This window comes from Procambarus clarkii, chromosome 16 (genome assembly GCF_040958095.1).
Source record: "Procambarus clarkii isolate CNS0578487 chromosome 16, FALCON_Pclarkii_2.0, whole genome shotgun sequence".
Lineage (NCBI taxonomy): Eukaryota > Metazoa > Arthropoda > Malacostraca > Decapoda > Cambaridae > Procambarus > Procambarus clarkii.
The window spans coordinates 12,063,140-12,077,852 of NC_091165.1; the positions used below are offsets into that span (position 1 = coordinate 12,063,140).

The following is a 14,713-nucleotide window of genomic DNA, read 5'->3' on the forward strand; positions in this document are numbered from 1 at the left end:
ATAATCAAATTTACTAGTATTATTGTCTAACATGTCATTACAGTTACAAGAAAAATAATACAAGCTAAATAGGTGGTGGCATATCTCGGGAGAGCATAATAATAGGCAGGCTGTTTGATTTTCAGAGTGGAATGTTAGGTAGAATTGATCTCTCACAAGAGATGTAAGAGGTTAAAAACTTTAGCAAGGAAAGAGCTGAATGATGTCAGTATTTCAAAAAGATGTCTGCAAAATACATACCTGGAGAGGCTTTCGGGAGTTGGTGTTCTCACCAAGCTCGGCAATGTATACATACAGTGTGTCCTCACTTGAACCAACTATATGGGGCAAAGTCGATTTGTTCCAGGGCAGAATTCCCGGTGAGGATGCACTGTACTGTGATCTACTAAATTGCTCTTTGACCTAAAAATGGAGAGCTTTGAGGAGAAGCTTGAGGCATTAAATAGACCAAACAATAAACAGTAGAAAGGTATGGTCAAAACACACCAAATTTTGATGGGAATTAACAAAAATATATATAGATTAAAATTAAGAAAACAAAGGTAATTAAAAGTAAGCAAAAATCTTTTCTGTCAACAGTGTAGATAGATGGAATAAGTTACATTTGAGGGGTAGGTTATGCTGCAGCTATTGTAAGCCTGAAAAGATTGTAGGACAAAGATTATAGGGAAGATAGGATTTCACATGTGTAGCTATGATCTTGTAACTAAATTATGTAATTACATAATGTACAATATAAATATAATTTGAAGACCACCAGTTACCTCTTATACATATTTGTTTCAGATGCTCATCCGGAACTTTCCTGTTGCACAATCACTTCATATTCGCAGCTGTCGAGAACTCGACATGGAACAACTGAGAGATATCTTGGTTCAAGAGGATGATTTTTATGGGCAAGGCCTCCTTAGAATCAAAGAGGCTTACCAATCTTCAGTGAGTAATAATAATAATCTAAGAATCACTATCATTTAGTCTGTCAGTATGCATGGTAGGTCTGAGAAATTCTCTTCTAGTTAATCCTACATTAGTACACTGAAGTGTTTAAGCACCCCAAACAAACCATCCAGTAATTGAAAAATGTCATTCTTTTCACCAACATGCATCTCGATGACAAATTAATGAGAATAACAAGATAGTGGAATATGAATATAATGTGTTACATAAATGACTATAAAGGGGCACAAGGAAAATCACAATAACATGATATATCTATGAGAAAATCAATGGAGCAGGATGTGGATTGAACCAGTGTCTTGGGTATTCCCAGGAGACTGATGAATCCCCGGATCCACTAGGAGTCTGGAGGCACCAAAATGGTAGTCAATTCAAACTTTACATATAACCCTCATGCAGTCTGGTGTAGGTAAGGATTTTCTCACATATATAAAATTATTGTGATTTCCTTGTGTCTCTGAAGGAAGCATTTTGTGGGAAAAATCCATTACCTATATTGAGGTCATCTTGAGATGATTTCGGGCCTTAGTGTCCCCGCGGCCCGGTCCTCGACCAGGCCTCCTTTTTGTTACACACCCCAGGAAGCAGCCTGTAGCAGCTGTCTAACTCCCAGATACCTATTTACTGCTAGGTAACAGGAGCATCAGGGTGAGAGAAACTCTGCCCATTTGTTTCCACCTCCACCGGGGATCGAACCCGGAACCTCAGAACTACGAATCTGATGCGCTATCCACTCAGCTATCAGGCACCTACACCAGAGTGTATGCAGCTTACATGTAAAATTTGGATTGGCTACCAGCTCGGTGCTTCTAGACTACTAATGGATCCAAACAGATCCCAGGTTATGTAATTAGCATATTCTGGTCCATGTAAGATGTATGCAAAAACTCCCAGAACCCCCCAATCACAGAGATGGAGAGCTCCGAAGAAAAGACCAGTGATTATGCTTTTCTTAATTTGGTCGCTGTGGAATGAAAAATAATGTACAGTATAAGGGTATTAGTGTGGGTGTTTTTACGATAAACAGTGGTACTGAAACACTCACTGTTTTTCATAACTATAATGTCTAGAAAGGGAATTTTATCTACTCTTTTTTTTTTTCCAAAGTTAATTTGATAGTGGTTTCTTGATCAAATCTTTTGTCCAAAAGCACATTGATGGAATTCTCGTTATCAGCATCAACCACTACGAAAATATCAACATATCTCTTCCAAAAAAAGATTTTTAGACCAATTAAGTTAATGTTGGGTAAGAGACATCTCATCAAATTCCATGTACAGGAGTCTTTTAGTAGTGAAACTAACCATATTACCAACTGTTTTCATCAAATTTGCTATCTCTGTTGGTACATTGACAGTTGTAAGAAAAAACTAAAAGAATTTTCTATAATGGTAACAGTACAAATAAATGGAATAAAAAAAAATAGATTGTAAAGCTGCTTCATATACCATTTTCAGAAAAGATATCGAAAGGCCTTACCAACACTAATTACAAATTTGCATGTGATTTCCAAAATATGATTAGGAGAAAGTTTTGCCACAACACACTCTTTAGTAACAGTAATAATGTCAATAATGATAGGAGTGGTGGTTTTGCTAATAACATTAATGTTGGTGTTAACAATAACAACAGGATTGGTGGTGTTAGCGTAGCTTATGGATGTAGAGCTAGCAATGGTAATGTTAATAATGGTAATAACAATAAGAACAATGTAGGTATTGGTGTTTGTGATAATTTGTAATGATTGTAATTTATCATTTGTGGGGGAAACTGGTTGTGTTTTGTTTTGGAGAGAGTTGAATACAAAAAAGCAGCTATTAAATTTGATAAGAATAATACCATTGCTAACCATTGTTGAGATTTTAATCATAGGGTGGATTTTAATAGTAGAATTATATACGACTGCTCAAATATTAGAGATGCCTAATAGAAAGAGTAATTATAGATTCTATAGACAGGAAAGGGCAACAAATCTTAGTAAAGTAGATCCGATTATCCGTAAAATTATTTTTAACCACCTTGATGCGTGGCCTTAAAATATGACATTCCTGCTGTGTTCCAAAAATAAATTCTAATTATATTGTTAAAATGCCATCTCTGATATGGGAAAGTAAACAAAAAAAAATTGTATGTGGCATACTTTAGCTGTGATAGCAACCTGTCCTCTTAAAAAGAACGTCGCTTTTGGCCGTTTGCCCGTATGGCCGAATTTGGATGTACAGTAATTTGAAAATGAAAATAAATTTGGGATTTTTTTTTCAACAACAGTAAGTTAAGGGTCCTCTGATAGGTTAGGTGGGCAGGAAATTCTTATAAAGTTTCAAAACGTTATGAAAAACGTTAATTTAAAGTGTCCTCTTATAACCTCTGCGCGTACGCCGGACGACTCAAATAGAAAACGGAACAGAACGTCACTTTTGTGAGTCGATTTCATTTCAAATTACGTCCAAATTTAGCCATAGCGCGCATATGAGCCAAAAGTGACATTCTTTTTAAGAGGACGGGTTGGTGATAGAGCTGGGAAGTTGAGCAAATTATGGGCGCTGAGCGATGGAGCACTCAGGGTCACTCTGCCCTGAGTGAGAACAACAACGTTCAGGGTTACTGCCACCCCACCTGTGGGGTGGCAGTTGCTGCAAATATAATGATTCACAATTATTTTGATGTTTCTTATTCGTTTCTTCTCTGGTTTTTTGCTGTAATATTATTCAAAAGTGTGTAATTTGTGAAAATTTATATACTGTAGTTCAATGTGTGGAACATCTCTATGCTCAAAATCATGCCGCTCATATTTGTGACATGTATATTATATTCTACGATCAATCAAACAGTGTTCTTGCTGTTATTACAGTATATATACACACACACACACATTGTATATACCTATCTACATGCGTGTTCACCATAACAAACCACTAAGTTGGTATGGTGAGTCAAAACAAGAAGTGGCCGCGCACAGCAGCTAGCAGACGCCACCTCCCTCCCTCCCCTCCAATACCCACTTGCCAACATTCCTCCTCCCACCATACTGTTATTGTTTTTATTACACTATTTACACATGTTATAAATATAAGTATCTGCATATTATATTCACCATAACTATACAACTAAGCTGGTATGGTGTCCAAACAACAGGGTGGCCACCATACACTGCATGACAAGTCACACACCAGCCAGCAGATGATGCCACCTCTCCCTTCCTTCCTCCCTCCCTCCCTCCACCAAGAATGCTCCTCCCACCATACTATGCACATCGCTAATTCTCTCCACAATCCTGCTATTATCAGAATCCTGATCACTAAATCCTGTAAATGAATAATTTTCCACAAGTTTATTTTGTAAAAGAACATGAGAAGTCTTTTGAAGAATCTTAGATGGGCGAAATAATGGCAGTGCTGTGGAATGCGCTGTGAACATCTTGAACATGATTCACTGATATCTGAACATTATACACCGTCTTTATCACAGTCAGGCTCTTCTGTAATACTATCATCGCTAAATAATACCAGTTACATATATATTTTGATATTTTTAGGCAATGCTGTGATAACAACTGAACAGCAGCACTGTTAGCTCATGCTGCATTCACCAGCCTTGGTTGCTCACTCAGCACTGAAGCTCTCACACCCGGGAATGTCGGCCAATTTTTTTTTTTAAATGCGTGTGTTTATGAGAGCCCTGAGGAAGATAATGTAAACCCCGTGTAGCCGCGGGAGTTTTGAATGCTGTGCTATACCTACGAGCTCCCACATGTACTCTGCACACCCCCAGTCTAGCGCCTACAGGCACTCTGCACAGTGCAGTGGTTAGAGAAACGAAACTAATCTCATTAATTCACTTAAGCACAGACCTTGTGATGTCCAGAGTAGGGATACTGATTCTGTGGAACCCTGCCCACAGTTCCCAGTAATTAGGATAATTGAGTATTCTTCTGAAACTTTGATATTTCTTGGAGAGTCCTTGGGAAGCAAAATCACAAAGATATCTAATGGATGCTAAGTTAGGCGCTCTGCCAGATTTATAAATGCAAACTCCTAAAATCTTGTTCAGAACATTGTATACAGCACCTTACCTTGAGGTTACCTTGAGGTGTTTTCAGGGCTTAGCATCCCCACGGCCTGGTCGTCAACCAGGCCTCCTGGTTGCTGATGTGAAGGTGGCAAGGTTGCTGACCTTGAGCAAGGATGTAGGTTACATCTGAAAATTTAGTTTTTAATACACTTACACATATATTGGGTCTTTCCTTCACCTTCATTCAAGCTCTACGGCATTGTAGTAAGTTTCTCTATTATTTGGTTTCTCCTTTTTCATTGAAATCTAACCAAGTAGCTTCAGTGTGTGCGTGTGTGGGGCTCTGTTTTGATTTACTCTGACACTACGTTTTAAATTTTCCCTGACATATATGGTCTCTTCCCCTCCTTGTCTAATGTGTGTGTGTGTATGTACACTCACCTATTTGTGCTTGCAGGATCAAGCATTGACTCTAGGATCCCACCTTTCTAGCCATCGGTTGTTTACAGCAATGACTCCTGTCCCGTTTCCCTATCATATCTAGTTTTAAAATTATGAATAAAGTTTGCTTCCACAACCTGCTCCTTAAGAGCATTCTATTTTTCCAATACTCTCATGCTAAAGGAATACTTCCTAACATCTCTAACTCAGATGAGTTTCCGGCTTCCATCCATGTCCCCCTCGTTCTGTTACTATTACGTGCGAACATTTCACCTATTTCCACTTTGTCAATTCCCCTGAGTATGTTATACGTTCCTATCATATCCTCCCTCTCCCTTCTTTTTTCTAGTGGTTCAGTTCCTTCAGGCGCTCTTCATATTCCATCCCTCATAACTCTGGGACAAGCCTCGTCGCAAACTTGTGAACCTTTTTCCAGTTTCCTTGTGTGTTTCTTCAGGTGGGGACTCCATGATGACACAGCATACTCTAAGACTGGTCTCACATAGGCAGTATAAAGCACCCTAAAAGCCTCCTCACTTAGGTTTCTGAATGATGTTCTAACTTTTGCCAGTGTAAAGTACGATGCTGTCGTTATCCAATTTATATGTGCCTTAGGAGTTAGATTAGGTGTTACGCCCACTCCCAGGTCTCTTTCTCGAATTGTCACAGGTAGGCAGTTTCCCTTCATTGCATACTGTCCCTTTGGTCTCCTATCACCTGATCCCATTTCCATAACTTTACATTTACTCGTGTTAAACTCCAGTAACCATTTCTCTGACCATCTCTGCAACCTGTCCAGGTCCTACTGGAGGATCCTACAATCCTCATCTGTCACAACTCTTCTCATTAGTTTTGTGTCATCCGCAAACATTGACATGTAGGATTCCACTCCTGTAAACATATCATTTACATAAATTAGAAATAGAATTGGTCCTAGCACCGATCCTCGAGGTACTCCACTCGTTACTGTTTGCCAGTCCGACTTCTCGCCCCTTACATTACTCTCTGGCTCCTTCCTGTTAGGTAGTTCCTTACCCATGCTAGGGCCTTTCCACTTCTGCCTACCTCTCAAGTTTGAATAGCAGTCTCATGTGCCGTACTGTATCAAAGGCCTTTCGGCAGTCTAGAAATATACAGTCTGCCCAACCTTCTCTGTCCTGCCTTATCCTTGTTATTTTATCATAGAATTCCAAAAGGTTATAAAAAAAAATTGTACCACTTACGGGCATGAATAGCCCGTAAGTGGTACAATTTTTTTTTCTCTCAGTATTCTGAGGTTGCATTTAACCATCAAGCTGTTATCTCGGGGGAGGATACTGCTTCACAGTCTTTATGAGGGTGTCCAGCTGCTGGACACCTTTGTTGACCAGGAAAGTGGCTGTGTTGATGGCTTCAGGGTGGCCACTGCATGATTCAGGAACTCTTAAAGCTCTTCTAAGGTCATTGGTTGCTTCACATTCCAGAAGATAGTGAAGTAATGGCTTTTCTGTGACAGTTTAGCAGGAGATGCACTCTCTCTGTCGGGGTTCACCAATCTCCCAGTTGCATCTGTAACCTAGTCGTAGTCTATATAACCTAACTGCTATTTCCCTGTGGATTCCTTTTGGGATATTTAACCTTTCTAATTTGGTTGCCTGAAGATACCATGTTGCAGATGGCGAACCTTCAGCTATTCTCTGGTGTATTTAGGCTTTGTTGAGATGTGAGAGTTTTTTTGGTGATGTTTATGTTCTCTAGGCTGGGTTGAATTGTTTTATGTATCACTGGATGACGAGTTGCCAATTTAGCAATTTCATCAGCTTTTTCATTTAATGGGATTCCAATATGGGATGGGATCCAGTTTAAGGTTATGTTGAGTCCTTTGCCTTTAGCGACTGCTCCAAGATACAAAATGGTGGTAATTATTTCCACGTTATCTTTCCACTGTTTTTGTCCTAGTATTTGAAGTGCAGCTTTTGAGTCTGTGTGTATGATTGCATATTGAGTGTTTTGTGCAATTACATATGCGAATGCCTGTTGTATGGCAAACAGCTCAGTTTGGGTTGATGATACTAGTCCTCCCAGTCTCCAATATGCCTGTACGCTGGCCGTGCAAAGAGCAGCACCAGCACTCTCATATTCTGTGTTCACCGATCCGTCTGTGAAGATGTGGGTGGCTCCTGCTACTGCTATGCTATACATTTGCTCTTCTATTATGCGCCTTAGGATTGTCGGATCATAGGCAGCCTTTTTCATTGGGAGATTTTCTTACTATTTTGAAAGTAGGCTCTTCCCACGGTGCGGAAGGAGTGTAATTTGGATGTGGATGATCACCCTCTCTATCAAGAATCATGCTTTTTAAATGTAGTGTTTACGACTTTTCCTGCTCTTGCAGCCCAAGAGTTAACATTGTTTTGGCCTAGTCCAACCACCAAGGCCTGCCGTACTGGGATTGGATCAGAAGAAATAATTATCTTACTGATAATTGTAGCTATCCTTTATGATATTCTTTCTTGTAGAGAGGGCAAACCCGTCTCCAGTCTAAGATTTTCAAGCCTGGTCCACATGGGGGCTCCCAGTGCGGCTCTCATAACATTGTTTTGGGCATCTTCAAGCTTTTTCCACTGTTGGTGTGATAGATTTGCGAGTGCAGGTGCGGCATAATCGATCACTGATCTGACTGCCTGTACATAGTATGTGCGAAGGACTTGCAGATTGGCTCCTCCAGAAAGGGAGGTTAGCGACCTGAGGATTGCCGTCCGGGCCGCAGTTCGCTCTCTCAAGTAAGTGACCTCAGCATTAATATTCATGTGTGTGTCCAGGATGATTCCTAGATACTGTACTGATAGGTGTCGACCCATTCAATTGGTTGACCCTGTACTGTGAGTTGTACGTTGGGCTTCGCTATTTTTATGGGCATGGCCTTTGACTTTGAAGGGTTGAGTTTGATCCCAATCTGTTTTGCCTCTTTACTGATGCAGTCTAAGCATTTGGGTGCAAGGCGTGCCGCATCCCTTCCTTTTATGATGATGACAAAGTCGTCCGCGTAGTTTAGCAGCCTGCAGTGATGTGGAAGTTTCAACCTCATTATTCTTTCCTTTAAACAGTTGAAGAGAAGAGGGCTGAGAATACCTCCTTGCGGTGTACCATTTTCATGTTTTTTGTACTCAGAGACTGTGCCATGAAATTTTACTCTTGCTTGACAGTTTTTGGTCCAGGAGAGCAGGTTGCCTCTGACCTCTTTGTCAATGAGGCAGCAGCGGTCCGTCTAATTACCACAAGCTACACAAGCTTCACAAAGCTTCACAAAGCTTATGTTAGTAATGAATAAATATGATATATTTACTCATTATAATGTTGGTGCTGAATGTACAACACGAGAAAACATAATTTTAATCTGAAAGAGTATATTTTTATTAAGAAATTAGACGAAAATAAAGAGCTGATGACGCCAAATAAAGTCGACGATCCAAGCGTCGGTTAGGTTAGGTTAGGTTAGGTTAGGTTTGGTTAGGTTTGGTTTGGTTAAGTTTGGTTAAGTTAGGTTAGGTTAGTTTAGGTTAGGTCAGCCTAACCTATCATATCATATTTATTCATTACTAACGTATTGCCAGGAAGCTTTGTGAAGCTTTGTGAAGCTTGTGTAGCTTGTGGTAATTAGACGGACCCGGCAGCAGAGAATAGCTGGGGCGCTAGCCAGTTCAAAGGCTTTTTCGAGGTCCAGGAATATCAGCATTCCTGGTCTGTCATTCAAGTGGGCTAACAGAGTTGTAATACATTCCACTGTGCCAACCCCTCTTCTATAGGCATACATATCATGGTGCAGTTTAGTCATTTTCCACTCCAGTCTGTTGAGTGCCATTCTGTCAGCCGTCTTGGCTGCACAGCTTTGGAGAGAGATGGGCCTGGGATTAGCTGGATCTTTGGGTTTTGGGATAGGCACTATGTCTGCTCTATTCCAAGCAGAAGGTCTAGTTTGAGAAGTGCAGGCTAAATTAATTAACCTTAGGTATGCAACGTCTCCCTCTGGGCTGAGGTTTCTAATCATTTTATAGGTTATTTTGTCGGCTCCAGGGGATGTATCCTTGGAGTTTTTCTCAGCCCGATTGAGCTCATCCAGTGTGAAGGGGGCATTAGTGTCAGAGACTTCTTCACATGCTGTAAGGATTCTGTGCCACCTTTCTTTAGTCCAGTCTGTACTGCTAATACATCTGGTGGAAGTTGATTGCTGGCTGCTCTCTCTGCAAACCTGGTTGCCAGTACTTCTTCTTCCTGTTGAGGATCCTTGGGTCAGGCAAGTTAGCCCATCAACCAATTTATAAGCAACCTGGGCCTAAAAACAGTTAGGTGAATGGAAATACAAGGCCACCAAAATCACAGCATTGCCAGTCACACACAAGGTAGCAGCCAGCAGCAACAACACGGCAGATTTGCCACAAATCAACATGTTTCCAGACATCACCATCTCCACTATCAACAGCATCTTACAACTTAACTAGTCATGACATCATACGATTCAAACATCAACTGCTGTAATTAATCCATATCAAATATGCATCTAAAATGCCATACTGTGTTTGTGTCACTATAGTAACAGGCATTACAAGTAGTATTAGAGTAAAAGGCTCATGTTTTTGTTTTTTATGATTTTTTATTTAAATTAATCTTGAAGTGGAATCTGTTTTCTTTTGCTATTCACTTTCGCACTCTCGGCGCTCCAAAAAAAACAATACCCCAGATCCTTTCGGCACTTCGCGCACCTACGCGGTAAGACCGAAAAAGTGGACACTCTTTTGACTGTCCTGACAATAATTGAAGGCGCACGTATTTAAATTTGGTATCACTGTGTTCGCAATGAAATTGTCTATAAGAGCATACCTATAAAATGCCGCCCAAGCATAAGGAGTATCAACACCAAATAAAAAACTATGCAGATCACTCGCCGAGAGCGCCAAACAGCAACAAAATGTTTCCACTCTCTTAATGGTTGCGAAGCCTACAGTTGTCCTACATCGCTAATTTTGGTATCATTGGAATCGCAATAAAATTCTCTACACGGACATATGCATATGAATGTTTAATATAGGTAATTGCCCACCCGCAAGAGTGTGTGAAGTGGAGAGTAGTTAGCCGCGAGCGCACTGGCGAAAACACGGGGGGGAAATCATGCTTGGAAAGTTTATATATTTATACGTTTCCTGACCCTCCTTTTCTATGTATGTATTTCTTTTTTATACCAATGTGTTCGCAATAAAATTTTCTATAAGATGAAATGTATAACAATTGTACAAAGCATGTGTAAGAGAAGCGCCAAATATAGAACCATGTCGCTCAGTATGCGTTCGCGGCAGAAACGAACGCATTGTTTTCGTTCGTTTGATGTTTGTCATGTTTATACTTGTTGAAACATTTTATAATTTGTATGACAGTGATCGCAGTAAAATTCCCTACACAGACATATACATAACACATACAAATATTTCCCACGTGTTGGATATATCAACGGCTAAAGGGAACCCACTGCCACATGCCTGCCACACCCAGAGCCACACCCGACACACCCCCAAACATACTTTGTGTTTTTTTTTTTTTACTTATACTTTACTCTTTACTTTTTTTACTCTTTTTTTTTTTTACCCACTTCACGTAATTGTTCTGTTAGGCTTACCGAGTTATAGTAGTTATCCATATACAAATGATAACCCTTGTTGACTAGGGGCGCCATCAACCCCATCACGGTTTCCACTGTCGTTTTTCCAATTACACAATACACATCAAATTTATATATGTAGCCTGATTTCCCTTCGGCCAACATATAAAATTTTACACCATATTTATCAGGCTTGTTGGGATTGTAGACCTTGAAAGAGAGGCGGCCGCGCCATCCCATTGTACCCTCATTGAGACAATTCTTTTTTGGGGATATATACAGATATATACAGATTCAAATTTTTCTGAAAATTTTCGGTGAGGGAGAACGGGAATTTCATGGAGAAAAATCTGAGAGTATCCCCATCCATTTCGGTTAGAAAATGGAATTTATAGAAATATTTTTTCGATGAACTACAGGCGTCGTCTGTTATGCGGAAACGTAAGAAAATACGGTGACGACTCATGGATAATCCTAAGCGCGAAAGTGTTAATTTTAGTGGGCAGTGTTGATGAACAAATTATTAATGGCTTGTAAATTTTATTTCAGCGGGCAGATTCTCGTCAAGCATCACTATTAGGGGCAGCAGAGCTCTTTAGGAAAGCTAAAAGTGAATTTGCATGTCAAATGACAGAGGAGCAAATAAAGTTATTCAAATGGCAGGTAAGCTCATTCCTACATAAATTATAATTTTTTTTATCAAGAAATAACAATATGTATTAGTATGGAAAATATCCATGTAAGTTATACATCTAACTTTGTGTTGTCCTGGTGGTGTGTTCACTATCAGTCATATAATCATGAAAATTCATTACAGAATAAGATGTTTGTGCTGTAACTTGGTCACTTCCTAAGTATAACCAGGTGCCAGGTAAACTCTGCCAGGTGCATTATGCACTTAAATTTTGTCTAGTGCTACCACTTCATACCTACACAGTGGAGAATACTTCAAAATGCTCCTACGAGGCATCACATAGAGGAAGAGAGTCGACTAGAAAATTCTCAATGCATTCCCGAATGATCATCAAAAGATATATTCCTCTATACAGTAAAACGCAACCTTAATTCTGTGAACAATGAGACCAGGCACAATTCATCGCAGCTGGAGATTTGTTGCAATCGGAAATGCCTTAATGGAGTATTTGTGTGTGATGCAATTATAGTTTTCTGGCACACATCAGTCTTAAAGCGTCCTTAATAACCCCCCAGAAACCAGAGCCAGAATCTTAGCCCCTTCTCATAGGTCCAGGAAGCAGACGATTGTTATGATCACCCTCACCAAGGAAACGTCCAGGAAGTAGGCAAAGACAAACAACAACAAAGTTCACATAAAAGAAATGAAGCAGCAAATGTTAATATTGAGATGGGTAATTAGCATGCCAGATAAAACAGCCAGGAGGTGGGGCATAAAGTGCTTAACCCCTGTACAGCACCAGCCGACATATGGGGTGTGGTAGTGCGCCATTCGACATGTGATGATAGTACAGTATATCATAAGATTTGAAACTCCCATTCATACAAGGGGGTTCACATTTGCTTCCTCTGGCCTCCAGTAACTATCCCCCATCTTGAAAACAAATCCAGAGTCCCTCACTTTCCTTCTAGGCCTTAGTAACTTGACCTACGTAATGTTCCTAAAGTCATGGCCTTAGGAACGTGTAGGGCAGCCATACTATGAGCCACTAAAATTTGAACAGCAGCAAGAGAGTGATTACCATTATATATTTCAGGCAAAGTGTGTTCTATGCCCAATTACAAGATTTAGGCTTATTTATAGGGCTCTATATAAATTAGTATGAATAAATTCATGGTTTGCATATATTTATACACACATCTGTCTGTACATTATGTATATTTTCAAAGTTATATCGTTCTGCCCTGGCCCTCTGCGGTTCTACAGCAGCGGGCTCCGATGGCATTCATTATGAGATGCTTCGCCATCTCCCTCCGTGCACGTCTCAGTATTTACTAAGTCTGTATAATCGGATCTGGGAGTCGTTGTCAGTCCCTGAGGACTGGCTCAATGCCGTTGTCCTCCCTGTTCGCAAACCAGGGGTCTCTGAGAGCATCCCCTAAGGACTTTTGCCCTATTGCCCTCACAAGTTGTGTCTGTAAACTCTTTGAACGTATGGTTAACGTTCGTCTGATGTGGTTCCTGGAACACCATCACCACCTCTCCCCTTCTCAATTTGGTTTCCGCAAGTGCCGCAGCACAACAGATGTCCTGGTGAACTTGGAGATCTATATTCGTACTGCTTTTGCTGCGAAGACCTCCGTTGTTGCCATCCTTTATGACCTGGAAAAGGCTTAAGACACCACTTGGCTTTATCATATTCTATCCCAGCTTCATTCTTTTGGCCTTCGTGGTCATCTCCCTCTTTCTCCGCAGCTTCCTCTCTTGTCGTTCCTATCAGGTGAGGCTTGGTACCGCTCTCTCTGCCTCTTTTCAGCAGTACGAAGGTGTGTCCCAGGGTAGTGTTCTGAGTACTACTCTTTTTTTCTGGTTGCCCTCAATGGTCTTCTTTCCTCTATTCCTTCAGGCGTCTTCTCCGCTCTCTATGTAGATGATCTTACTCTTTGCTGTCAGGGTGATGATTCGCCTCTCCTTCAACGCCGGCTTCAACTTGCGATTGATGCTGTGTCGTCTTGGGCCACCAATCATGGCTTCAAGTTCTCTTCTACTAAGACTTGTGCCATGACATTAGAGTTGGCCATTTCATGAGAGTAGGCAACATAGAGGACACGGCAAACCTCCAATCAGATGTAGATCAGGTCTTTCTATGGGCTACAGAAAATAATATGGTGTTTAACGAGGATAAGTTCCAGCTCATGTGCTACGGAAAAATTGAAAATATAAAAACAGAAACCACGTACAAAACTCAGGCAAATCATAACATAGAACGAAAAGGCAATGTAAAGGATCTGGGTGTACTCATGTCGGAAGACCTTACCTTTAAAGAACACAATAAAGTAGCAATAAAGTCACAACTGCAAGAAAAATGACAGGTTGGATAACAAGAACTTTTCACACTAGAGATGCTATACCGATGATACTTTTCAAAACGCTTGTGCTCTCTAGAGTGGAGTACTGCTGCACAATGACAGCCCCTTTCAAAGCTGGAGAAATTGCTGACCTGGAGAGCGTGCAGAGATCCTTTACTGCTAGAATCCACTCAGTAAAACATCTAAATTACTGGGACCGACTAAAGAGCCTAAATCTGTACTCCCTTGAGCGCAAGCGGGAGAGATACATAATAATTTACAAGTGGAAAATAATTGAGGGGCTGGTCCCAAACCTGCACACAGAAATAACATCACATGAGACCAGAAGACATGGCAGGATGTGCAGAATACCCCCATTGAAAAGCAGAGGTGCAACAGTTACTCTGAGAGAGAACTCTATCAACATCAGAGGCCCGAGACTGTTCAACACGCTTCCACTACACATAAGGGGCATAACTGGCCGACCCCTCACAGTGTTCTAGAGAGAACTAGATAAGCACCTCCAAAGGATACCTGATCAACCAGGCTGTGACTCATACGTCAGGCTGCGAGCAGCCGCGTCTAACAGCCTGGTTGATCAGTCCAGCAACCAGGAGGCCTGGTCGACGACCGGGCCGCGGGGACACTGAGCCCCGGAAGCACCTCAAGGTAACCTCAAGGTAAGGTATGACT

General features: G+C 40.9%; 1 protein-coding gene across 2 annotated transcripts in view; it reads left to right on the forward strand.

Moving 5' to 3' along the window:
• Vps16A (vacuolar protein sorting 16) overlaps window positions 1–14,713 on the forward strand; it is a 98,844-nt gene that overhangs the window by 66,166 nt on the left and 17,965 nt on the right. For both annotated transcript variants that reach the window (XM_045745547.2, XM_069325252.1), the window contains exons 14-15: window positions 787–936; window positions 11,588–11,701. In XM_045745547.2, coding sequence (XP_045601503.1) covers window positions 787–936; window positions 11,588–11,701 — 264 coding nt within the window. The remainder of the gene's footprint in view (window positions 1–786; window positions 937–11,587; window positions 11,702–14,713) is intronic.